The sequence below is a fragment of the Oryctolagus cuniculus genome, chromosome 2, assembly GCF_051225735.1.
Source record: "Oryctolagus cuniculus isolate XC-2025 breed Fujian yellow rabbit chromosome 2, ASM5122573v1, whole genome shotgun sequence".
NCBI classification, from domain to species: Eukaryota; Metazoa; Chordata; class Mammalia; order Lagomorpha; family Leporidae; genus Oryctolagus; species Oryctolagus cuniculus.
In genome coordinates this window covers 44987806-45014367 of record NC_142868.1, presented here as the reverse complement: position 1 = coordinate 45014367, position 26562 = coordinate 44987806, and the positions used below count along the sequence as shown (strand labels likewise).

Genomic DNA, 26562 nt, shown 5'->3' with positions numbered 1-26562 from the left:
CGATGGTTTACTGTAAGGAGCAGGGGTGGTGAGGATTCCAGCCAAGGCTTCTTTTTCTCTTGGCTGGCACTCTTCCTTCCTCACCACTGCCTCTCTAGATCCATCACAGTTATCGTGGGGAATCTAAATCCCTACTGTCTGTGTGCTCCTGAACACGTGTGTGTGTGTGTGTGTGTGTGTGTGTGTGTGTGTGTGTGTGTCTGCAAGAGAGAAAGAGAGAGAGAGAGAGAGAGAGAAAGAGAGAGAGAGAGAGAGAGAACTGCCATTGTGTACCCTATTCATAACATCATCTCATGGCAAGAACAAGCACACAGTGCAATGCAATGTTTGGGCCCCTGCTACCCACATGGGATAGTGGTAAGAAGCTCCCATCACCTGGCTTCAGCCTGGCCCAGCCCTGGCTGTTATGGGCATCTGGGGAGTGAACCAGCAGATGGAAGCTCGTTCTCTATGTCTCTCCCCCTCTCTCTGTAACTCTTGACTTTCAAATAAAAATAAATCTTAAAAAAAATTTTTTTTGACATCATAGTTGACAGGATGCTGTGGTCATTACCTGCATACTTTTCTCTCACAGATTCATCCATGGACCAGAAACAATGATCATAAGCAAACACCTGTTAAAAAGGAACATTAGAGAATGTATTAAGAACAAAACCCTATTATTACTTATGTTACAATAATGTCCTAATGTTAACAGAATTATTCAAATTAATGAAATAAAAACAACTTGCTGTAATGCAGTGGAAATTAGGGTATTTATAGTCTTACACTAACAATAACCTATGGGCGATACACATCACTATTTTACATGGAAAACTATTCACAATGCTAAGTGGGAGGAAAAAGGCTATAAAACAGAACCTGTAATATGATTATACACACCCATATTTTATTTTTGCATGTTTAGATTAGTGATCTTTGTTTTCTACTTTATGATTTTACATATTTTCTGTACTTTTATAGAGAATAAAAAGATGCAGTTGGCCATTCATACTGTGGATTCTGCATCCACAGATTCAACTACTCACGATTGAAAATATTTGGGGAAAAAACCTGCATTTGTACTGAAATGTTCAGACTTTTTTTTACCACTATTCCCTAAATAATACAGTGTAATGACTATTGACAACACAGAATTTACACTGTTTTAAGCACTGTAAATAATCCAGAGATGATTTAAAGAATACAAGAGAATATGCAGAAGAAATCTGCAAATAGTAGGCCACTTTATAGGACTTGAGCATTTGAGGATTTTGGTATCCTCAGAGGTCCTGGAACCAATCTCTCATGCATACTGAGAGACAACTGTATTTTTAAATACTTTATTAAAGATGTTCACCACAGCAGGTTGAAAACAGCTATAAAACAGACTGTTTAAATTGTAGCGCATCCACATGTAATCTCTCATAGATTCAAGGGTACAGAGACATAATGACTAAAACTAACATGTTAATGAAAAAGTTTTAAAATTCTGATACCATATTTGTACAAAAAACTACATACATACAAAGTGGAAAAAAATACATACACATTAAAAATGATACTTCAGGACAAGTATTTGGCCTAACAGTTAAAATGCTGGTTAAGACTCCCAGATCCCATGGGGCTGGCACTGTGGCTCACTTGGCTAATCCTTCGCCTACGGCACCGGCATCCCATATGGGCGCCTGGTTCTAGTCCCGGCTGCTCCTCTTCCAGTCCAGCTCTCTGCTGTGGCCTGGGAGGGCAGTGGAGGATGGCCCAAGTGCTTGGGCCCTGCACCCGCATGGGAGACCAGAAAGAAGCACCTGGCTCCTGGCTTTGGATTGGCACAGCGCCGACAGTGGTGGCCATTTGGGGAGAGAACCAATGGAAGGAAGACCTTTCTCTCTGTCTCTCTCTCTCACTGTCTATAACTCTACCTGTCAAATAAAATAAATAAATAAATAAATAAAGACAGACTCCTAGATCCCATATCGAGGCTGCTGTTACGATGCAGCAGGTTAAATCACCACTTGCAACACTGGCATACCATATCTGAGTGCCAGTTCCAGTCCTGGCTGCTCTGCTTGTGATCCAGTTCCCGCTAACGTGCCTGGGAAGGCAGTGGAAAATGGTCCAGTACTTATGGTCTCTTATCACTCATGTGGGAGACGCAGATGGAGTTCTTGGCTCCTTTGGGCCAGCCTATCCCTGGTTGTTGTGGGCATCTGGGGAGTGAACCTGTGGCTATAAGACCTGTTTCTGTCTCATATAAACAAATAAATGATGTGGCTTTTCTCTAATGCTAACTTGTTGGCTCTTACAAATGATTTCTATTTGGATGTTTCACCTTATTACTACTGCATTTTTTCACTGTTTTTCTTATCTTTTTGGATTTCTAGTAGCATTATATTTACTTGTTTTTGTTTTGTAAGTTTTTGAGTACAACTGTTCTACATTTCATTGAGCTTGCCCACTCTGGGGGATGCTGCTACGCTTCACGGTGAAGGTTTTCCTTTAAATGTTAGTCTGCAGGGCACCTTAACTGGGAGTGTTTATGCCAGTTTTCACATGACTGCTGGTTTTTGCCTCTCCAGTGGCTCCCTTCAAATGCCTAATGTATGTGGTTATTTCCATCACTAAGGCCTTCACATTAACACAGATATTAGCTCAGTGCTGGTGGCCACTTTTTCAGCCTCCTAAAGCTTTCGTTCACAGAGAAGCCTCACTCAAATCAGCATTCACGTAGTGTGTGCCTAGATCCAGTCCTCAACCATCCATCAGGGCTCCCGCTGAGTCCCAGGTTTTCAATTCTGAGAACATTTCAACAACATAATTTTTACATCGAAGTAGCCATAAGTGATATATTTCATTGTTCAGCTTAATTCTTTACAGGTATCTTACATGTAGGATGATGGGACATACTGGTATTTCTCAAGAGTTGAACTTCAGTCACCTCTGAGCACCTTGACTCCAAAGCCAGTGAACACGCTGCTTCAGCCTAGCTTACTGCTGGTCCCTGAAGTTATACGTTGTTTTGAGTATGACAACATGACTTAAGTATTTTTAAATATTTCATCTGTCCCTGCTAGGAGTTAGCACAAGAATATTCCTGTGTGAACTCAGAAGGCTATCTGGACCATAGTATAGAACTTGATTTTATTAAGAAACAGAATTAGATAAAAATGGCAAATTAAGTATACATGCTGATATTCTCTTCCCACCCAAAATTAACTCAAAATGGGTGGGTGCAGGTGACAGGCAAAGGGCCCAAACAGGAGAAGGGAGGAAAGGAGGGAAGGAACGCTTTGAAAGCAAGATTGCTTGCCTGTCCCTGGCTCAGAATAGAGAAATTCCTGACAAACAGCTGGTGTGAAACAGAGGGTAAGGGCGGCTGCAGGGAGACCACCAGGCAAAATGCTGGAGGTGGCTGCAAGGAAACAAGAGTTCCAGCACCTCACAAGGCCAGCTACGGAGGCAGGAGTGGATTCCGACAGGAACAAAGACGGATACTTTGACCAGGTAAGGATCAGAACACCCAGGTCGTCTTAACAACAGCAGGCTGGGGAGGCAACTGCCCCTGCTTGGAGCACTAGTAGGGAGGCAGGGAAGAGAGGCAAAGCAGGAGCCCTAGGAGCCGGGAGCCCAGCAAGCCCCTGAGTTGCCCACTCCGCTCCAGTGAGGCGGTGTACACTGCCTACGGTTCACAGCTTTCCAAAGCCAACATGCGTCTATCAGTACTAGCAGCGACGATGTTAGGAATCCTCAGAGAGGAAGGGGAACAGATGAAGACTGAAGCTCAAAGAAGGTCCCAAAGGAATGTGTGTCAAAATGTCAGCTGGGGGCTCCTTTCCAAACTCCATTCGTCACCCACAGTGAGAATAATTACTGCAAGCTAAGATTAAAGAAATGTGATGCTCAAATTTCACCTCTTCTTATTTTATTTAATTCAGTTCTTAACAAGGCAAAGCAGAAACCATCTTGTTTCTTTTTCTGGGAATTTCAAAAGTCCCATCAGCGTATGTGTCTATCAGCAATCAGGTTGAGTGGCATTCCCGTTCCATTTAGTTTCGGTTCTTCTGTATTTTAGGGATTTCTTTAACAACTACATTTCTTTCTTTCTTTCTCTCTTTCTCTCTTTCTCTCTTTCTTTCTTTCTTTCTTTAAACAGGCAGAGTGGACAGTGAGAGAGAGAGAGACAGAGAGAAAGGTCTTCCTTTGCCGTTGGTTCACCCTCCAATGGCTGCCGCTGCTGGCACACTGTGGCCGGCGCACCACGCTGATCCGAAGGCAAGAGCCAGGTGCTTCTCCTGGTCTCCCATGGGGTGCAGGGCCCAAGCACTTGGGCCATCCTCCACTGCACTCCCAGGCCACAGCAGAGAGCTGGTCTGGAAGAGGGGCAACCGGGACAGAATCCAGCGCCCCAACCAGGACTAGAACCCGGTGTGCCGGTGCCGCTAGGCGGAGGATTAGCCTATTGAGCCGCGGCGCCGGCCTACTACATTTCTTATTGCCAATTCCATCAGAGAAGCTACCCCTAAAGTACCCATAGCAATGGTTAAAACCACTGGGCTAGGCCATGTTCGAAGGAAACGGGTAGTACAACAGTGGGAATCTCGCTGCTCACAAGTTGGGGAGCTGAGATCTTCAACCCAGCTGTTGAGCCAACTATCCAGCTCCGAAGTCCAAGCTCTGTGACACTAGGTTAGACTAGCACTACTCCAAGTACATGGAAAGTACAAAGCCGGGGGCTACGAAGCACTGGGTTCTCACCTACTAACAATACTAAACCGATCTGCGGACGTTTCAGCAATTTGGGGAATTACTACACATCTCCTCCAGCCAAAGATTTTCATACAGCAGGCAAGCCTTCTAAATAAATATTACTTTAAACTGTAAAACAAAACCTTTAACAGAGAATAACTGTACATTCATTGTAGCAAAATCAGACAACACAGAAGCATAAAGTGAAAAATCCAAGCTCTCTACTGCACCAAGCACACGTCTCCCTAGAAGTAAGCACCATGTGAAGATGTGGCATTTATCCTTCTGTATATTTTAGCTAACACAACATTTTCTCTAAACACCCAATCAAATAAGACACAGACAGTTTTTAAACAGTCATATGATGATTTCCTCACATCTTTAATACCATCTCCAGCCTCTGTTCTACACAAAGTACAAAAATGGAAGAAAAAAAAAGCACTTTTTACATTGAAAGTTTTACACAAAGAAGTTAGTGTCACATTCAATTAGTTTTCGGGAAAAAAAAGTCACTCGGAGTCTCAAACAGCCATGTCTACATATATTTTAGCAAAAATAATAGAGAATGAAATTACAATGCAACCACAGTGTCTAAACAAGAACAAAACCTCAAGAGTGTGGACAGAACTCAACTTCCTGGAAATTTCAAATAAATTCAGATACCGGTCAATTAAAAAAACACAGCACTTGTGCCAATTTCAGCACCCCTAACAATTCCCTGAGACAGAACTGACCCACTCCACCCACATTTCTCCAGAATCTGGGTTCAAATCTGAGATCAGGGCACATTCTCGGGAGGAAGCGTGGGCCGGCACGGGCTTCTGGCGGCCTGGGAGTGCATTCCCAGCTGTCTCGGGATGAGGCGGATGAGTCGGCCGGGCAGCTCTGACCACAGTTTGGGACTACCAGTTCTGCGCCAGTCCGTGGCACAAAAGGAATCTGTGTTTAGTTGCTAGGAGACTGGCCAGAATTGGTCAAAGTGCAAAGACAGCTTTTCCATAAACCTCCAGGCCCTCCTATGCCAACAACCATCTTCGGATTTGTGAGTAGGCTGACAGCTTGTGTTACTTTTACAAAACTGACAGAAAATACTTCCATCTTTTAGAAGAAAACTATCCATATTTCAACAATGTGCATGTCAGATCTTTACAAGTAGCATAGAATAAACCGAGTCTCTTACCTTCGGCTGGGCCCTGAGTTCCCAAAAGAGATGTCACCATTCACATGAAAGAAAAGGGAGAAGGGTTTTAAAAAGAAAAACAAAGTTAGTTTAGAAAATTCTTTTCAAAAGGTAAAATAAACATTATGAACATTTGCAACAAAACACAAATACTATCTTTGAAACCAAATAGTCACGTAAAGGATAAATTCATGTCATTAACTAGTTAAGTAGGGTACTAATTATAGAAAACTAACTTGTGTCTTTCTGGTGGAACAAAAACTATCTGAGCACTGGATAATTTCAAAAGTCCTAATAGTTCTGCTTTATTCATTTTACTCATCTTTATATATGTCTATTAATATTCCTTTAAAAAATTTTTATTTTATCATGTGATTTCACTTTAAGTAGTTTTCTGTCTTAGTGAAGCTGCAGTGTACTCTCTTAATCTGTACAGGCCAGCCCTTCTACAAAAAATGAATTGAGTTCTAAGAAAAAAGGTTAAACTAAAGGAACAACCGAGTTCTTGCCAGGGAGTTGCCACTTCCTGCGTTACTCACTGCTCACGACCCTGCGCTCACTCAGGCACTGCTCTCACCGTCCTCTCCCCGCCCCTGAAACTCCTGCAGATTTCATCTCTTCAAGGCACAGAAATTTAACTCAGTGTGCACATCCAGTACAATTCGGAGGTACTTCCAAACTTGGAGAAAAACAGGAAGTACCAAGAACTGCCAGAGACCTTCAATTCAAATTCGCCACTGTTAACTTTTCCAGGATTGCTTTCACTCTCCTGGCTCCTGCCCCACCTATCTTTATACCACACACACACACACACACACACGCACGCGTGTATTGCTTTTTCTCAACCATTTCATCGTACCTTGCAAACATGCCCCTTAAGCCCTAAACATTTCAGGATATAATTCCTAAAAGAAATGATGCTCACTTACATAATCACAGTGCAGTATCAAAACCAGACAATGGGAGAACAAAGGAGGAGCCAGCAACGTGGCACAGTGAATTCAGCTACCACCTATGATGCTGGCATCCCATAAGAGCAGCTGCTCCACTTCTCATCCAGCTCCCTGCTGATGGGCCTGAGAAGACAGCAGGAGATGGCCCAAGCGCTTGCACCCCTGTCCCTGGCTTTCTCCTGGCCCAGCCCCAGCTGTTAGAGCCATTTGGGGGGGAGTGAACCAGCAAATGGAAACCTCTCCTGCCGCTCATCCCTGTAACTCTGTCTTCAAAAAAAAAAAAAAAAAAAAAAGAAGAAGAAGAAGAAGAAGAAGAAAGGAAGAAGGACAAGGACAAGGACAAGAACAACAAAAGAGGAGCCAGTATTGTGGTGCAGCAGGTTAAACCACAGCCTGAAATGCTGGCATCCCATATTGGAGTATCCCTTCAAGTCCTGGCTGTTTCACTTCTGCTCCGGCTGCCTGCTAATGCACCCGGGAAGGCAGCTCAAGATGGTCCAAGTTGCTTGGGTCACCGACACCTACATGGGAGACCTTGATGGAGTTCTGAGGTTCTGGCTTTAGCCTGGCCCAGCCATTTGAAGTGAACCAGCAGAAAGAAGACATCTGTTTCTCCTCCCTCTCCCTCTGTCTACTTTTTGAATAAATAGATCTTTAAACCAAAAAAAAAAAAAAAAAAAGCAGCAGCAGCAAAGTACTTCAAAACCCAAGTGAAATAGTAACAATAATTGGTCCTTCTTTCTCAGAGGTTCAAAACTCCAATTTCAACCTAAAATTTTAAATGGTACTGGAAAATGCTCATCTTCTGGTCCCTCTGTCTCATGAGATTTTCTTCTAAAAGAAATTTTTTATTTGTATTGAATTATTTTAGATGAGGGCCGGTGTAGTGGCGCAGCAGGTTAGGCTGCTGTTCACAACACTGGCATCCCATATTGGAAACACCAGTTCAAGTTCCAGCTGCTCTGCTTCTGATCCAGCTCCCAGCTGATGTGCCTGCGAAGGCAGAGGAAGAGGGCCCAGGTGCTTGAGTCTCTGCCATCCAAGAGTCCCATGTGGGAGACCCAAATGGAGTTCCTGGTTCCTGGCTTCGCCTGGCCCAACCCTGGCTGTTGTGGCCATTTGGGGAGTGAACCAGTGGATGGAAGATCTGTCTCTCTGCCTTTTGAAAATGTAAGACTTTTTAAAAAATTATTTTGGGGGCCAGCATAGTGGTATAACAGGTAAAGCTGCCACCTGTGACACTGGCACCCCTTATGCGTGCTGGTTTGTATCTCAGCTGCTCCATTTTCAATCCAGCTCCCTGCTAATGTGCCTAGGGAAGTAGCAGAAGATGACTCAGGTGCTTGGGAGCCTGCACCCATGTGAGAGACCCAGATGAAGCTCTTGGCTTCGATCTGGCCCATCCCTGGCCATTACAGCCATCTGAGGAGTGAACCAGAGAACAGAAGATCTCCTTCATTCACTCCTCCTCTCTGCAACTCTGCCTTTAAATAAATAAATCTTTTTAAAAAATTATTTCAGGTAAGAACACTAAAATGCCTCAAAAAGTCTAGCAAATGAGTGATACCAATCTAATAGATTTTGGACTACTATGCAATGTGGATAACATGTGAGAAAATCATTTCTCTAGAATAAGATATGAAAACATATCCCTGGCAAAAAGACTCATGAAATCCTGATGGGGTTCCTGACACGCTGTCATCCTTTTATCCTTTCCAGGCAAAGCAGAGTCTCCTCAATGCAGAGAGTTTAGCTATAAACTCAGCAGGAGGTAGGAAGAGAGCGAGCATGCAGGAAATGCCCGCAGTTCCCAGGTACATGGCATGGTGGTTAATTCAGTTCTCACAATATGCTATCTTGCCAGATGCTGTTGTGATTCCAGCTTTAAGGCTCAGAAAAACTGAAGGAACTGCCCAACACAATGATAAACGGTCACAATCTGGGTTTCAAAACCAGGACTTCTCACTCCAAATCCCTGATCATTTCCCTCCCACACTGTCCAAAACAGCCTCGATGCAAGAACCTGAGTCACATGTTAACAAACACTCCTGCTAACAATATTTCCACATGCACTGATTTCCTCTGTCCTAATTATTAACCAAATAAGAAAAGTTACCACTTGGTGCTTATGCTGATGTATGTTCACTAATCACTGTGTTTATAAAAACTCCACTTCTAGGAGAAAGATAATATTTCAAGTTTAAGAATTTTTATTACAAAACCACAGCTCTTCCTAAGAAACCACCCACAAACACAAAGTTCAATAATATATGACACATAGCAGAAGAATTCAGGAGACTAACCTGAATTCGGATATCCTAATAAAATCAGAAACAAACCAAAGAATTAATTACTGAGCTAAGTTTCCAGCTAGGGATTCTGTTGGCCACAACAGTAAAACTCAAATAACCTGCACAGCCAGGGGACACTCACAGATGTAATTACAGCTCTGTACAGGAATAAATAAGTAAATTAGTTAAACAAAACCTTTTCAAAATGTAGCTGCAACTCAATACAGTCATGCCTCACTTGTCCCGAGAACCCACTTAGAAACCTCAGCCATCCACATCAGTGGAGATTCAAGAAGCAAAGAAAATCAGCTCCTGACTAACCAAGACACAACTCAAAGCACAAGTACTAAAGTCTTAATTTTTCAGCTGAGTTATTTTTTGTTATTGAAACTGTTGCTGATTAACTTCCCTTAAGAATACAAAGGCTTCGGCCGGCGCCATGGCTCACTTGGTTTACCCTCCACTTGAGGCGCCAGCATCCCATATGGGCGCCAGGTTCTAGTCCTGGTTGCTCCTCTTCCAGTCCAGCTCTCTGCTGTGGCCCGGGAAGGCAGTGGAGGATGGCCCAAGGGCTTGGGCCTCTGCACCCACATGGGAGACCAGGACGAAGCACCTAGCTCCTGGCTTCGGATCAGCAAAGCTCCAGCCATGGCGGCCATTTGGGGAGTGAACCAATGGAAGGAAGATCTTCGGAAGGAATACCTTTCTCTCTCTCTCTCTCTCTCTCTCTGTCAAATAAATTAAAAGAAAAATACAAAGGCTTACAAACAAAAACAAAAAACAGCATAAAGAATGCCTGTAAACCCTTCACCAAGCTCCCCCAAATGTTAACATCTTACACAACCACTCACACCATGATCAAAACCAGGAGGCAGGTTTCATGGCTCAGCAGGTCAAATTGCTGCCTGGGATGCCCACATCTCTTTTCATAGTTCTGATTGGAGTCCCAGCTACTCTGTGCTTCTAATCCAGCTTCCTGCTAATGCACCTGGGGGGCAGTGGGTGATGGTGCAAGTACTTGGGTTCCTGCCTTCTACATGAGACACCTAGATGGACTTCTGGGTTCCTGGTTTCGGCCTGGCTTAGCCCTGGCTGCTGTGGTCATTTAAATGGTAAGCTAGCAAATGGAGAATCTCAGTGTTGAACCCTCTCCCTGTGACTCTGCCTTTCAAATAAATATATTTTTTAAAGGGGGGGGGGTGGGAAATTATCCATCAACCATACATCTATCGAATAATCTACAGTCAACATTATCCTACCTTAGTCAACTGAATCCACAAATATTCTCCCTGCGGTGCAAGATGATATGTTGCATATAGTCGTCACGTCTCCTCCAATATGAGACATTTTGTGTCCCCTGACACTTGAAGAGTACTGGCCACTTATTTTATACAACGTCCCTCAACCCAGATTTGCCCAATGCCCTGTCTTCATGACTAGATTAAGGCAGTGCATTGTGGCAAGCATCACCTGGAAGTAATGCTCGCTTCCTCTCAGGGCGTCCTCCCAGCACTGGTCTCAGTGCTCATGGGGCTAATTCCCATCACTTGATTAGGGTGGTGTCCACCAGGATGCCCCACTACCACACTTCTGCTTTCTCTTGGTCATGAACAAGCATTTTGTAGAGAAGAGTCCCTAAAACTATGTGAACACCCTCTTCCTCGTCATATTTTTCTTTTAAAGAATTATTTTATTTATTTATTTATTTGGAAGTCAGAGTTACACAGAGAGGGGAGAGACAGAGAGATAGAGAGGTCGTCCATCCACTGATTCACTCCCCAACTGGCCGCAATGGCCAAAGCTGCACCAATCCGAAGCCAGGAGCCAGGAGCTTCTTCCAGGTCTCCCACATAGGTGCAGGGGCCCAAGGACTTGGGCCATCTTCTACTGCTTTCCCAGACTATAGCAGAGAGCTGGATAGGAAGTGGAGCAGCCGGGTCTCAAACTGGCACCCATATGGGATGCCGGCACTTCAGGCCAGGGCATTAACCCGCTGTGCCACAGTGCCGGCCCCCCTTGTCATATTTTTCACCCAGGAATTTAGGCATCCATGGATAATTCTTGCCTGTAACAATTACTGTCTCACAAATATAGACTGATCAGTTACTGGAGACACTGACAGCCTGAGTGGACCAATATGAAAAAAGGTGTTTTCTGGGAAAGAACAAGTGACAGGGCTTGCATATTTCAGGTAAGAACTGTTACCTGTGAATAAGCTACTCTAATACCCCTTTCAACTGTCCTAAGGGCTATGTGCTTCCTTTTCCCTTAAACAATAAACCACACTATAAAAATATATTCCTAACCTATAGAATGCCAAAATATGAAGAAGTTTAGTGAAGATTTTGTATAAGGTGATCATCTTTGGAAACTGGATTACTATTTCTAACCATAACAAAGAATAAAACAGATAATGGGTCCAAAATTAAACCACAAAGTATCATTTATGTGTAAAACATGTAACAATGTCCAGAGTGAAGACTTATAAATCAATTATCGCTGTCAACTACCAAAATCAAACATTAACCCAAGTATCATCACCTCTTTTAATTCTAAAGATTTATTGAGCTTGCTGAAATCTTTATGACTAGAAATACTTGGGATCTGTTTTAATAAGATCTCACTCTGGACAGCTTTATAACGGATGTACACATCACAAAGAGCTCATTCTGCCGCAGCCATACTACGTAATGATATTGTTGCTTTCTCGGACTTAGCTGGCAGTACCAGCAACCAAACAACAATCTGTGTGGTGATCATTATTTCATCTTTGTCACCCCTCCCCCAGCGTGCTTTCCACAAAAAAGGAAAAAGAGCTGATCTGACTAAAAATGGAAGCTTCTCAATCTTTGCTTATCCAGCCGACTCTCTGTATGAAACACAAATAGCATTCATTACAAGCCCCATTCACTGTTTCCTCAACATCTGGAAGATTCCCTTCAATTTTGAAGAATAAATTTTAATGGCATCACTGATAAAGAAGATTAGGTTTGAAGAACAGCACTCAATAGGTAAAGGAGTTTGAAAACTAGCCGTGAAAACATAAGTCAGAGAACTGAGGATAGGTAGCCTGAAGCCATGACTGCCCAGCTTGAGAGCCAAGAGGTCTCACACTTGCCAGGGAGAAGCAAACTTATCCCAGGCCTCTTCAGAGAGCTGCATTCAATAGGACCCACTGGATAAAGTTAACAGAAGTCGGACATCTCAAGTAATATAAGAAAAACCAGGGGAAGATGGCTTGTTGTAGGGGGTTAAGCTGTTGCTCTGGATGCCTGCATACCACAACAGAGTGCCGGTTCGAGTCCCAACTCCTCTGCTTCTTATCAAGTTTCCTGTTCATGTGCCTGAGAAAGCAGCAAACCACGGCCCAAGTGCTTGAGTGCATGCCACCCAAATGAAAGACCCAGATGGGGTTACAGGCTCCTGGCTCTAGTCTGGCCAAGTCCCAGCTGTTGTGGACATCTGAGGAGTGAACCAGCAGGTAGGTAGGTAGGTAGGAAGGAAGACAGATAGATATTTCATGTTTATGTGTGCGTGTTTGCATTGTGTCTCTCTCCCTTTCAAAATAAAAACTTTTCCAAATTCTCTTGAAAATTCAGAAGATCTGTTGTCTGACCATTTGACAACAATGGCTCCATCTGGGGCTACTGTCTCCTACCAGGCCCAGCAGGCAGGGGAGTTTCAAATTCCTGCTAGTGAGAGAGAAGGCAGAAAAGTATTTTCTTTTCTTCAGACCTAAAGAAAACATACACTCTCACAAATTCTCACCAATAAAGTGACCATTTCCAAATCCTAGCCCCAAGAATCTAAGAGATCTATCACAACTCTATGAGGGCTATACTAAGTCTCGGCCTACCCAACTGAATAATAACTCTGCTTTGAAGTTCCAATACATGCTCTTGGCTGCCAAATTCTAAACAAAGAATCCTAGACAAAACCGTCACTAGCAGCAATCATGTCATCAGAATTAGTAGCTATGAAACCAAGTTAAAGCCAGGGCTGTAGGGGCTGGTGTCGTGGTTTAGGGGGTTAAGCCACACCAGCATCCCACATGAGAACCGGTTCAAGTTCCAATTGTTCCACTTCCAATTTAGCTCTTTGCTAAAGTGCCTGGGAAAGCAGCAGAAGATGGCACAAGTACTTTGGCCGCTGCCACCCACATGGGAGACCTGACGGCTTCAGCCTGGCCTGGCCCTGACCACTGAAACCATTTAGAGAGTGAACCAGTAACCAATGGATAGAAGGTCTGTCTGTCTCTCTCTCTCTCTCTCTCTCTCTCTCTCTCTCTCTCTCTCTCTCTCCCCCCCCCCCCCCAGTGTTCAAATAAAATGAATCTCTAACAACAACAACAAAAAGGTAGGGCAGTTGTCTGTACTATAAGCAAGAGTAGGTCTAAGACATAAGGTAGAAAGCCTAGGGGCTTCAAAGAAAAGGCAAAAGTACACGTGCACAGATTTCCATGGATGTTCAATAAATGTTAGCTATCATCTGTATTATGATTTTGCTTCATGAAGCAAGGTTTTCTGGGTCTTAAGTCAGCTAGCAGGCTGAGAAAAACTGAACTTTCACCACATTACTATAATTACTCCCCAAATACACTGCTTAGCAATGATTTCCTCAGCTTCCTTGAATGGAAATTTGATTTCCAAGTGTTTCCCAGCTACCTACTTCACTACTTAAAACAATAAACTCTTAGCTAACTAACTGAAGATTCCTGTGTTCATCCCTTTCCCGAGAGGTAGTTTTCACCCTGGAACTGTTTCTCAACCCTATCTCCCCCCTTTTTTTCCTTACAGCCATTTGCTCCACAAATATTCACTGAGTGTCTACCATGTGTCAGATACTAATCTAAGCCCCAGGGATACTGTCTTGTACAATCAGACAAAAAGCTTGGTCCGTAAGAGTTTAAATTCTGCTACAATGGAATGAGTGTAGTAAGTGCTATAGACAAAAATCAAGCAGGTGTGGTGACTGGGGTGTGCAATGTGAGAGGGGTTGACATTTTAAACATGGTGGGCAAGAAGCTTGGCTGAAAACTTCCACAGGGACCAACTGGACAAGAGGGTGTAGGCTAAATGGCTGGCAAACTAGCTCTCAAACCCCACTCAAGAGCCGCTTTCACTGCACTCCTTCAGTCCCTCTACTTCATGATTCCACAAGAGGGTCACTCTCTGAGTCCCCTCTCCAGGCAGGCTATGACAAAGCGTGACGTCTGCCCCACAGGCCCCTTACATTGCTTCTGCTGCTGTACAGCTAAACCATGAGAAGCAGCCCAACTCTGCGCAGGTAGCTAAACAGCAAGCATCAAGTCCACTCTGAACCAGCAGCTGCGGCACAGGAGAATCCAGGGTTCCCAGCTACAAGATCACAGATCCATCCTGCAGGAGCAGGGAAGTGGTGGCAGCGGCAGTCAGACCACCAAGGACCAAAGAAGGAATGGGAAGTGTAACTGAGACAGGGATAAGGGATGAGAGGGAGTAGAATCTAAAGTCACCTAAGTAAATGAAAGTTACCTCAAGTAAGATGGTAAAAGTTCACAGGAGTGTCAGTCATTGAGTCTGCCTTCTTTATAAGTGACCCTCATCAAGTAAATGACAAACAGCCTCCCAGAGAACATTCTAGTCCTGATCAACCTTTTTACTGCCAAAGGCCATCTGGGTATTTATAGCATCATCCATGGGCCATACACAATTATCAAGGTACAAATTGGCCTGCTGCAGATTTACGGGATTTCAAATCCTGCCCAATGCTGCCTTGACAGAACCAGACCAAATGATTTGGCAGGCCTTAAGGCCCACAGGCCAGACATTCCCCAACACTGCTCTACAAAGAGGGCTATTTACAGAGTCCCGCACTATGGTGCAGCAGGTTAAAGCTGCAGCCTGCAGTGCCGGCATACCATATGGGAGCCGGTTCAAGTCCTGGCTGCTCCACTTCTGATCCAGCTCTCTGCTATGGCCTGGGAAAGTAGTGGAAGATGGCCAAGTCTTTGGGCCCCTGCATCTGCGTGAGAGACCCAGAAGAAGCTCCTGGCCTCAGATCAGCTCAGCTCTGGCAGTTGCAGTCATTTGGGGAGTGAACCAACAGATGGATGACCTCTCTCTCTCGCCCTCCCTCTGGATCTACTTCTCTCTGTAACTATCTTTCAAATAAATAAAAAATAAAATAAAATAAAATAAAAAAACAGAAAAAAAAGAAGACTACTTACAATAGCTAAGACGTGCAATCAACCCAGATGTCCCTCAACTGATGACTGGATAAAGAAATTGTGGTATATATACACAATGGACTACTACTCAGCCATAAAAATGAATGAAATCCTATCTCTTGCAACAAGTGATGCAAGGATGCAAGTGAAACAAGCCAATCCCCAGAAGACAATTATCATGTTTTCTGATATATAGTAATTTTTTTAATTTATTTGAGAGGCAAAGTTACAGAGAGAGGGAAATACAGAGAGAAAGGTCTTCCATCTGCTGGTGTACTCCCCAAACAGCTACGATGGCCGGAGCTGAGCCAATTGGAAGCCAGGAGCTTCTTCCGGGTCTCCCACATGGGTGTAGGGGCCCAGGGATTTAGAGCATCTTCCACTGCTTTCCCAGGCACATTAGCAGGGAGCTGGATTGAAAGTGGAGCAGCCAGGACTCCAACAGCACCTATATAGGATGCCGGCACCACAGGCAGAGACTTAGCCCACTACACTAGTGCCAGCCCCATGTGGTGGTCAATTTAAAACACACAAAAAAAGCTTAAGAATCAAATTGACATCTTAGGACTATTATTTTAAAGCCCTTGTCTATATTTCTGCGCAACAGTGGTCTTTCTCCTTTTTACTTGTTGAACATTATGCTTAGCAGTGCATTAAACCTATGACTATAAAGTAAATTCAAAGAATGTTATTGCAAAAATAAAAGGAAGGAAGAAAGGAAGGGGGATTGAGGGAAAGAAGGAGGGAGTAATGGTTACCTTCTTACAACTGTATGTATGAGGGGCTAGCACCATGGCACAGCAGGTAAACCTGCCACCTACAACAACGGCATCCCACATGGGAGAGGGCTCAAGTCCCAGCTGCTCCACTTCCAATCCAGCTCTCTGCTAATGCGCCTGGGAATGCAGAAAATGGCTGGGGTGCTTGGGCCCCTGTACCCAAGTGAGAGGCCAGGAAGAAGCTCCTGGCTTTGGCCTAGTCCAGCCCCAGCCATTGTAGCCATTTGGGATGTGAACCAGAGGATGCAAGGTGTCTCTGCATGTCTGTCTCTGTCTCTTCCCCTCTCTGTGTAACTCTTACAAATAAATTTTTTAAGGGGCTGGCACCGTGGCTCCCTTGGTTAATTCTCTGCCTTGCTGCGCCAGCATCCCATATGGGCACCTGGTTCTAGTCCCAGATGCTCCTCTTCCAGTCCAGCTCTCTGCTGTGGCCCAGGAGGGCAGTAGAGGATGGCCCAAGCACCTGCATCCGCATGGAGACCAGGAGGAAGCACCTGGCTCCTGGCTTCGGATTGGTGCAGCGCCAGCCATAGCGGCCATTTGGGGAGTCAACCAATGGAAGGAAGACCTTTCTCTGTCTCTCTCACTGTCTATAACTCTACCTGTCAAATAAATTTAAAAAAAAATTTTAAAGGATTGTATCTATGAATACATGAAATCTGTACTATTTATGTTAACAAAAATTTTAACATTTTTTAAAAAGAGGGCTATGGGCTTCAATGTTGCTGGCAATGATTTGCATGAAGATGAAGAACCAGCCGTCTGGGGACAGCAACAAGATTGCATTTTGATGTTCTTTCAGGTGAGGTCATACCAAATACCACTTCCTTCCAGGTTTACCAGCGCAAATAATGACCTCAAGAAAACATCCTCTTCCCAAGAATTTATAGGACTCTATTTTGTTTAGTTTGATAGAAACAAAAAGTGTGTGGCAGATAATATCTGTTTCAAAGTAATGCGAACCCATGAAGAAATATCGGTCTTAAGATATTTATGATAATGAGATCCTGAGACATTTTTTTCTTTTCAAAATAAAATAAGGTGAATGACCTTTCTCTGTCTTTTTCCTTTTTGCCAAATTTACTCATCCCCTCTTTCAAACAGGAATATAGAAGAAAATATTTTTACAGGGCCAGCATTGTGGCATAATGGGTTAAGCTGCCACCTACAATGCCAGCATCCAATATGGGTGCCAGTTGGAGTCCAGATGCTCTACTTCCAATCCAGTGCTAATGCACTTGGGAGAGCCATGGACAATGGCCCAGGCCTTTGGGCCCCTGCACCCAAGTGGGAGGCCTAGATGAAGCTCCTGGCTTCAGCCTGGCCCAGCCCCAGGCATTGTGGGCATCTGGGAAGTGAACCAGCTGGTGGAAAATCTCTGTCTCTCCCCATCTCTCTAACTTTTGCCTTTCAAATAAATTTTAAAAATATTTTTCAGTAAGTTTTCATCAACTTATGAGGCACAAGCAGAGTACAAGTGTTTGTTCCAAGATAGTCACTTCCCTTTCAACAATTGACACACATGGTGCTGGAGGAAAACAAACCAGGTAAAGCGAGGCCACAAGGCCTTGGGATACGGTGATCTGGGTAACGTCCTTCAGCGAGGCACCAGGCCAGGTGGGCACTAAAGGACAGCCCTGTCACACGGCCAAGCGGCAAAGGGTTAGAGCAAAGGAAAGCATTCAAAGAAGACGGGACAATTTTCTGCTCATCAGGCTGACACTTCACAAGGGCAGCTTTTCCTAACTGGTTAGGCCACAGAGCTCACCTTCCTTTACTTTGCCAAGAGCACCACCTCTTATCAACATTCAACAAGGCATCTAACATGAGTAGAAAGGAAAACAAAAAACAGCCATAACAGAGGAACCAGTTCTAGCTCTCTTGTCACAAACAAGAAGAAAAGGCAAGACACAAGGCAAATGTCTCCTGCTGATAAGTAATGAGCAGTATAAAGCAATGATCCCACAGGTGAGGAAAACACGCTACACGGATCCTAGAGTTGCCCGGCTTCCTTGTCTAATACCACTTTCCAGACCACGGCACAGCAAGGAGGAGCTCAAGCCAGAGCCAGGGGGCCTGAGCAGAGCTGAGGCTGGCGATCTAAAGATACGGAGTCAGCAGACATTTTCTCGCCAGGGAGAAGGACACAGTGGAAGGAGCTGCAGGAATCTCTACAAATTCCTTGGTCTCTGGCGGGTAGATACTGAGGCCGGGGGCTGGAACTTACAACACTGGCATCCCGTATGGACGCCAGTTCGTGTCCCGGTTGCTCTACTTCCAATCCAGCTCCCTGCTAATGTGCCTGGGAAAGCAACCCAAAGATGGCCCAAGTGCTTGGGCCCCTGCACCCACGTGGGAGACCGGGAAGAACCCCTGGCTTCAGCCTGGCCCAGCCCCCAGCCACTGTGGCTGTCTGGGGAGTAAACCAGGAGATGGAAGATCTCTCTCCCTCCCTCCCTCCAATTCTTTCAAATAAAATAAGTCTTTTTAAAAATTTTGTGAGAGTCTAAACAAAGCTCAACAAGTCAAATCCATGCTGATCTCCAGGTACATTATCCAAGAGGAGTTTCTGATGTTTCATTTACACCAAGGAAAGGTGGGCCGACAGTTCATTCGATATAGACTATTCTCATTTAGAATCATTTAGACATAAGTTTAATATATAATTATTCTTATGGAATAATAACTGAGCACCAAGCACCACATCAAATACTTTACATTCATCACTCCTAACATACTTACCCTAAGAGGTTTTATCCTCATTTGGTACCTGAGCTAATTAGCACTCAGAAAGTAACACAGCTGGTGGGGGTGGAATTAAGATTCAAACTGGTATCTGCCTGATCTGAAGCATATATTCAAATGCTGGGTGCTATTAAAATGTAGCAAATACAGGGCACTCATGCAGCCACTTCACTCACTTCAAGCTCATGGTGAAAATCACTCATAGATCACACACCCTTGTTCTTCATTAAAAGAATTTCATAATCTGAGCTGTAGATTCATGTACATAGGCAAGAATGTTAAGAAAAACCATCAAATATAATAATGCAAAATGTGTCCAAGAACAAACAAGTATCTTAGAAATAAGATATTTGGAAAAAATTTGGGGAGTGAACCAACGGAAGGAAGACCTTTCTCTCTGTCTCTATCTATGACTCTGTCAAATAAAAAATAAAATTTAAAAACCTCAGTTTTGTTAACAGTGGCACCTCTCCTGTCTCAGAAAGCACATTTTAAAGGTATGAGACATATATCATTATGTGGTATTTTAACAGTTTTGTTGAAGTCTTACTTTATATACCACAAATTCCATCACAGTAAGTGTATAATTCAGTGGCTTTCAGCAGACGTACAGACTTGTGCAACCACCGCCAAAGTGCAGGTGTAGAAAGTTTCCGTCACCCTGAAAGCTCCCTCAGGCCCGACAGCAGCACATCCAAGGTCGTGGGCCCAGTCACAGGCCACCTCTGACCTGCTTTCTGTCTTCTGTCTTTTCCAGACATTTCACGAAAACAGAATCATAACATGAAGTCTTCTGTACCTGGCATCTTTCACTTAGCATGTTTTTGAGGCTTCATTCATGCAAGTCATTATTAGTACACTGCTCCTTTTTTTTTTTTAACTGCAACATGGTATTTGGTTTTTCCATTTGTATTTTCAGTTTGGGGGCTGTTATTCATAGTATGCTATGAACATTCAAGAATAAGTCTTTGTGTACACCTTTTCATTTGTTTCAATGGAATAGATACTTAAGAGTAGATCTGTAAAAAATAAAAAAAATAAAAAAATTAAATGGCCGGCACCGCGGCTCAATAGGCTAATCCTCCGCCTGCGGTGCCAGCACCCCGGGTTCTAGTCCTGGTTGGGGTGCTGGATTCTGTCCCGGTTGCCCCTCTTCCAGGCCAGCTCTCTGCTGTGGCCCGGGAGTGCAGTGGAGGATGGCCCAAGTGCTTGGGCCCTGCATCCCATGGGAGACTGGGGGAGGCACCCCCCCTGGCTTCGGATCAGCGCGATGCGCCAGCCGCGGCGGCCATTGGAGGGTGAACCAACAGCAAAGGAAGACCTTTCTCTCTGTCTCTCTCACTGTCCATTCTGCCTGTCAAAAAAAAAAAAAAAAAAAAAAGAAGAAGAAGAAGAAGAAGAATAGTAGATCTGTGCAGGCATATATATGGTAACTATCTACACCCAGAAGTATATTTCATATACTTTAAGTATATGACATAACTTTTTAATAAATAGTCAAATTGTTTTCTAAAGTGTTGGTACCAGTCTACATTCCCATCAGCAAGATAGGAAAGTTACAAATGCTCCGTATCTGTGGGCACCATGTGCGAAAGGTTACATCACACTTGGGATATCCCACACTAGGGTGCCTAGTCCAAGTCCCAGATACTCCGAGCTTCTGATCCAGATTCTTGCTGAGGAGCCTGGGAGGCAGCAGGTGGATAGCCCAGGTCCTTACAAGTGACTCAGATGGAGTTCTGACTCTAGCACTCCTCCCTGTTATTCTGCCTTTTAAATAAACATTTAACAAAACTGCTTCATATCTTTGTCAACACTTAGTACTGTGTGTATTTCTTCTTTAAAAAAAAAAAAGAAAAAAAAAAAAGATTTGTTGGGGCCGGCACAGTGGCTTAAAGCCCCAGCCAGCAACCCATATGGGCACCAGTTCATGTCCTGGCTGCTCCTCTTCCAATCCAACTCTCTGCTATGGCCTGGGAAAGCAGGAGAAGACAGCCCAAGTCCTTGGGCCCCTGCACCCATGTGGGAGACCTGGAAGAAGCTCCTAGCTTCGGATCAGCTCAGCTCTGGCTGTTCTGGTCATTTGGGGAGTGAACCAGTGGAATGAAAGACCTCTCTCTCTCTCTGGCTCTACCTTTCTCTGTAACTCTGTCTTTCAAATAAATAAAATAATTCTTTAAAAAAAATTGTTTAGGGGCCAGTGCCGTGGTTCACTTGGTTAATCCTCTGCCTGTGGTGCCAGCATCCCATATGGGTACCAGGTTCTAGTCCCGGTTGCTCCTCTTCAGTCCAGCTCTCTGCTGTGGCCCAGCAGAGCAGTGGAGGATGGCCCAGGTGCTGGGGCCCCTGCACCTGCACGGGAGACCAGGAGGAAGCACCTGGCTCTTGGCTTCAGATTGGCACAGCGCTGGCCGTGGTGGCCATTTGAGGAGTGAACCAATGGAAGGAGGACCTTTCTCTCTGTCTCTCTCACTGTAACTCTACCTCTCAAATTAAAAAAAAAAAAAAAAGGTTTATTCATTTGAAAGGCAGAGTTACAGAGAGGCAGAGGGAGAGAGAAAGAAAGGTCTTCCATCCCCTGGTTCACTCAACAGATGGCCACAATGGCTGGAGCTGTGCAGATCTGAAGTCAGGAGCCAGGAGCTTCCTCCGGGTCTCCCACGTGGATGCAGGGGCCCAAGGACTTGGGCCATCTTCCACTGCTTTCCCAGGCCATAGCAGAGAGCTGGATCGGAAGTGGAGCAGCCAGGACTTGAACTGGAGCCCATATGGGATGCTGGTACTGCAGGTGGCAGCTTTAACCGCTAGCTATACCACAGCGCCAGCCCCTGTATGTATTTCTGATTAGAGACATTCAAGTTGGTGTGTAGGAGAATTTAAAAGAACTGCAGCTTTAACTTGCACTTCTCTAATGATCAATGATGTTGACAGTCTTCTAAAGATGTGCTGTATTTCATTTTAGAGAACAGAAACATTTTCACAATTTAGTTTCTATTCGCATCAGACTATCATAATGATTAAGCGGGGGCAGGCATTGTGGCCCAGCAGGCTAAGTCACTGCTTAAGGGGCCCACATCCCATGCGTGGGATTGAGTCGCACCTCCACGTCTTACCCAGCTTCCTCACGCACACCAGGGGAGGCAGCAGATGATGGTTCAGGTGCCTGGTTCCCCACACCCACATGGGAGACTCAGATCGAGTTCCTGGCTCCTGGCTTCATCCAGCCTGCCCCAGCCCTGGCTATTGCAGGTATTCAGGGGAGGAAACCAGTGGATGAAAGATATATATCGATCATTCTGCTTTTCAATTAAATAAAAATAAATTTTAAAAAAATTAAAAGGGATTAACTCATTCCTATCTAAACCCAAACTTCCTTATTCTCACTGACTTCACTATTCTGTATCTATTCATTTCATTCACCTCATTAATCATTTCAAGACCCTTCACATTCTTTATGTAGACATTCCTTTTTATTTCCCTTGAGTAACTAGACAATCTGCTGGTTCACATGGTGAGTATGTATTTACAAACTTCACATTTAGTGTTTGTTTTACGGTTCAAATGAGTAAAACTGACCATCTGAAATCCAGGTCAACCTTTTCCAGACTAGGCTCAGTATGTACTTTAATTTATTTTTATTTGTGAAGCAGAAACAGGGAAAGCTTACAACCACTAGTTCATTTCCCAAATGTCTACCACAGCTGGAGCTGGGACCAAAGCCAGCAGCCAGGAATGCAATCCAGATCTCTCGCATGAATTTTAGAATTCAATCACTTGAGCCATCACTGCTTCCTCCCAAGGTCTGTATTAGCCAGAGTCAGGAACCCAATTCAGGAATCGAACTCAGGTGTTCTGATGTGGGATGCAAGCATCTTACCCATTGTCTTAAGTGCTGGGCTAAATGTCTTTACCCTCAATATGTATCACTTCTAGTAAATTGTGTTTGAGTACTAATATTCATACTAGATAATATATATGCACCTGAAGGATTACGTTCAACTAAGCATTATTCCATGAAGTCTCAAACGTCTTCAGACAGAACCATGGACTTAACAACTGGAGTCCTGGAGAAGCTTACAGCAATCTAGTTGATGAAACAAATAATTAGATAATTAAAGATATTATATGGTGCTCATGGCACGGCATTTAAAGAAAAGGAGTCTGGACCACTAGTTAGTTAGTAACCCTTCATTCAGTTTATGTTTGGTCTTGCGTTGGCTTTATAATACTAGGTAGTCACTTCACCTCATTGAACCTCTCTGGTACAGCAGCAATAGGTAGCGTTACTACCTCCTAACCTGCTTCCCTGCTGTGTGTGATGTAATGGAAAGAAAACACAGCTTGAAAGTCAGGCAGACTTGAGTTCCAGTCTATGTTCAATAAATGCTTATGCTCTTAGGGCACCCAAGCCATATATAATTCCTACAATAATCCTACAGGATATATCCTATTATCATCCTCAGTTTGTAAATGAGAACTGCAGCTCCAATGATTAAGTCACTTGCTCAAGGTCAACCACTGAAGAGTAGGCTGGGTCCGAATGAGGGGAGGAGAGCCTCTCCTCTCAACAAGACTGTTGCAGGGACAAGATCAAATCTGGAGGAGGGAGTGGATAGGACATCATCAACACTGCATTTCTCTCCAGGACCATGTCGCTCCAGCAAGCTGTGCACTGGCCTCTGCACTCCCCACGTGAGCTTTGGTGTGCTTGCTTCATCCCCTGCCCTCCTCGTGAGGCCCCATCTCCTGAGCAGCAAACACCCTAGAGGAAATGTGCACTGACTATTAAGTGGAGAAACAGGCATGTGGGGGAGCAGGGAGGGGGTGAGGGCACAGGGAGGAAGACTTATCCAATGTACCTAACAACCAAGCGAAAAACAGCAGTTTTTGTGAAATTCCTGGCATAGAAGGAAAGGCATGGGAAATGTCCCAAAGGGAAAAAAAACAAAAACAAAAACAAAAACACACTAAATCCTCTAATTATTTCATGTCCCAATAGCTAATCAACCCAGCCATTTTCTTCAAGAAGCAAAAAATGTTTTGACGAAAGCAACAGTAACATTTGAATGTATTAGTGTGAAGGACAAAAAAAAAAAAAAAAGGCATTTAAAGCTTGTGAAGCAAATTTAAAATCTTGGAAATACAAAGTAAATGAGGATATGAATTCTAACTTTAAATAGCACTGCGGAGCCAGTGCTACGGCGTAGCAGGTAAAGCCACTGCCTGCAGTGCCGGCATCCCATATGGGCACTGGTTCAAGATCCGGCTGCTCCACTTCCAATCCAGCTCTCTGCTGTGGCCTAGGAAAGCAGGAGAAAATGGCCCAAATCCTTGGGCCCCTGCACCCATGTGGGAGACCAGGAAGAAACTCCTGGCTCTTGGCTTCGGGTCGGCGCAGTTCCAGCCATTGTGGCCAACTAGGGAGTGAACCAGCAGATGGAAGACCTCTCTCTCCCTCTCCCTCTTCCCCCCCCGCCTCTCCCTCCTTCCCTCCCTGCTTCTCCTTCTCTCTGTGTAACTCTGGCGTCCAAGTAAATAAATCAATCTTAAAAAAAAAAAAAAAAAAAAAAAAAACACCTCAACTGCATGGGGCCAGCACTGTGGCACAGTAGGTTAAGCCTCCACCTGCAGCTCAGGCATCCCACTTGGGCACCAGTTTATGTCCCCACTGCTCCACTTCCGATCCAGCTCTCTACTATGGCCTGGGAAAGTGGTAGAAGATGGCCCAAGCCCTTGGGCCCCTGCACCCACGTGAGAGATCAAGAAGAAGCTCCTGGCTCCAGATCTGCCTGGCTCCAACCATTGTGGCCCTTTGGCCAGTGAACCAGTGGATGGAAGATCTTTCTCTTTGTCTCTCCCACTCTGTAACTCTGCCTCTTAAATTAGTAGAAAATCTTTATAAAAAGAAAAAAAATAACCTCAACTACAGACAGCATACAGGTAACCAGCATGCAAGGATAGGATAGATTTGCAAATTAGTTTTGGGTATGTATACAGATAAACAAAACATTCCAGTGTTAATCAGAATTCTGTTTTCTCTGCAGTGATAAGTGGAAATTTGCCTAAGAAACTGTTCAGCTGCTATGTAAAATTGTTAAATTATTTTTTACATTTAAGTCTTTTATTTCTTTAATTATAGAGGCTTCCTTTCATTACTGCTGTGCGTCAAATACTTGGTATAAGTTAGCTCTCACAGACCAACCCATTTTATAGGGGAGTAAGCAACAACCACCACAAGGAGACTAAACAACGTGTTCTCTGACAACACTGAAATTCGAACCCAGTGTTCTCATTTGAAACGCAGGCTCTTTCTACTTTAACATTCTGTGCCGCTGTCTCTCACATATACGATGTTGGAAAATAAAAACGGCTCCTGCAGAAAGGACAAGGAGGAAGCTCACTTAACAGGATCTGATTTGGATTTGTTTGTGCCTTCTTCCCAGGCTGTCAAAGCAGGCAGCAAAAGAAATGGGCTGGGCACTGGGGGCACCTGTGCGTATAAGGGCACCCCTGGGCATGCGGTTGAAGCATGCAAATTCCAGATGCTTCAGTCCCAACCTCGTTTCAGGGAAGCCGGCGCCCTCCATCTGCTGCCTGTCTACACTAACCTGCCCTCACTCCCAAGACAGACGTGGTCATGAATGAACTGTAAGCACTAGGAAGAGAGCAGTGGGTATATTAAATTAACATTAATACATGGAATAACAGTGAACAGGTCCCTCATGTCCTAGGCCACCTCACTCTGTCCTCCGAAGAGAAGCCTAAATAATTATCAAATTGGTGCTCTACAGCAGGTCCTGGGTGCCCAGGGGAAGGCCTGTGATGGCCCAGCATGCCCGTGCCCAGCCAAGCCACTCAATCATGGTGAGGCATCAACAAGCCCACGTGGCCAACACACCCTAAGCCGTTTTCTCCCCCAGCTCTGGCAGTAACCGAGGTACAACAAGATGCAGGAAAACACAGGGGCAAAGACCAGGCTCTGGAGCCTGACCCACCACTTACCACAGGCCCTGGGGTACCCGGCCCAACGCTCCAGCCCCCACTTCCTTCTCCAGCTAGGACCGCCCATTTCATGAGATAGCCATCAGGATGAAAACAGTGGCTGGCACCCACGGAGCACGCAGCTTTTTGATTGGTTGTTTATTTCCTCTCCTTTCCTAAGCCTTGTGTCTTGGTCAGTTCAGAATTGGGAAACAGACATAAGGAGTGTTGCACTCACACTGCCTCCAGTCCCGACAGAGAGAAAGAACTTCCAAAGGCAAGACAAAGACTGCCTTTGGCCATGATAAAATGATGCAAACGTCTTCCTTTACCCTCTGGTGAACTAGTATGGGGAAAACTCCAGAATAAGAGCTGGTCCAACAAGGCAACAAAGGTAGCAAGTTCAATTTCCCCAAGCTATCTTCCACCAACCAGAAATTCGTTTGAAAAGGTATGATTGATGGCTTATCATAATTTGCTGTATTAATAAGATCTACCACTCATTAATATGTAACCTAAGTTTGGTGGGTTTCCCTAAAATCATCTCTACCCTCTACTCATTTATCATGGGTAGTGAGTGATTCTCCCTTGAGTTTCTTAAAAACCCATTTCCTATGTGTTCTGGGACATTATGAGTATAGTTTCACAGTGCTTATTGGCTGGGAAAAGAGAACTACAGCAATTGGGGGTGAAAATATAA

General features: G+C 44.4%; 1 protein-coding gene across 4 annotated transcripts in view; it reads right to left on the bottom strand.

The window, feature by feature from the left end:
- The window catches only part of KIF13B (kinesin family member 13B), a 217403-nt gene that overhangs the window by 128839 nt on the left and 62002 nt on the right, over positions 1 to 26562 (bottom strand). For all 4 annotated transcript variants that reach the window (XM_051842522.3, XM_051842523.3, XM_089325433.1 and 1 more), the window contains exons 3-4: positions 5906 to 5918; positions 554 to 614 (exon numbers count right to left, since the gene is read on the bottom strand). In XM_051842522.3, the coding sequence (XP_051698482.2) occupies positions 554 to 614; positions 5906 to 5918 (74 nt within the window). The remainder of the gene's footprint in view (positions 1 to 553; positions 615 to 5905; positions 5919 to 26562) is intronic.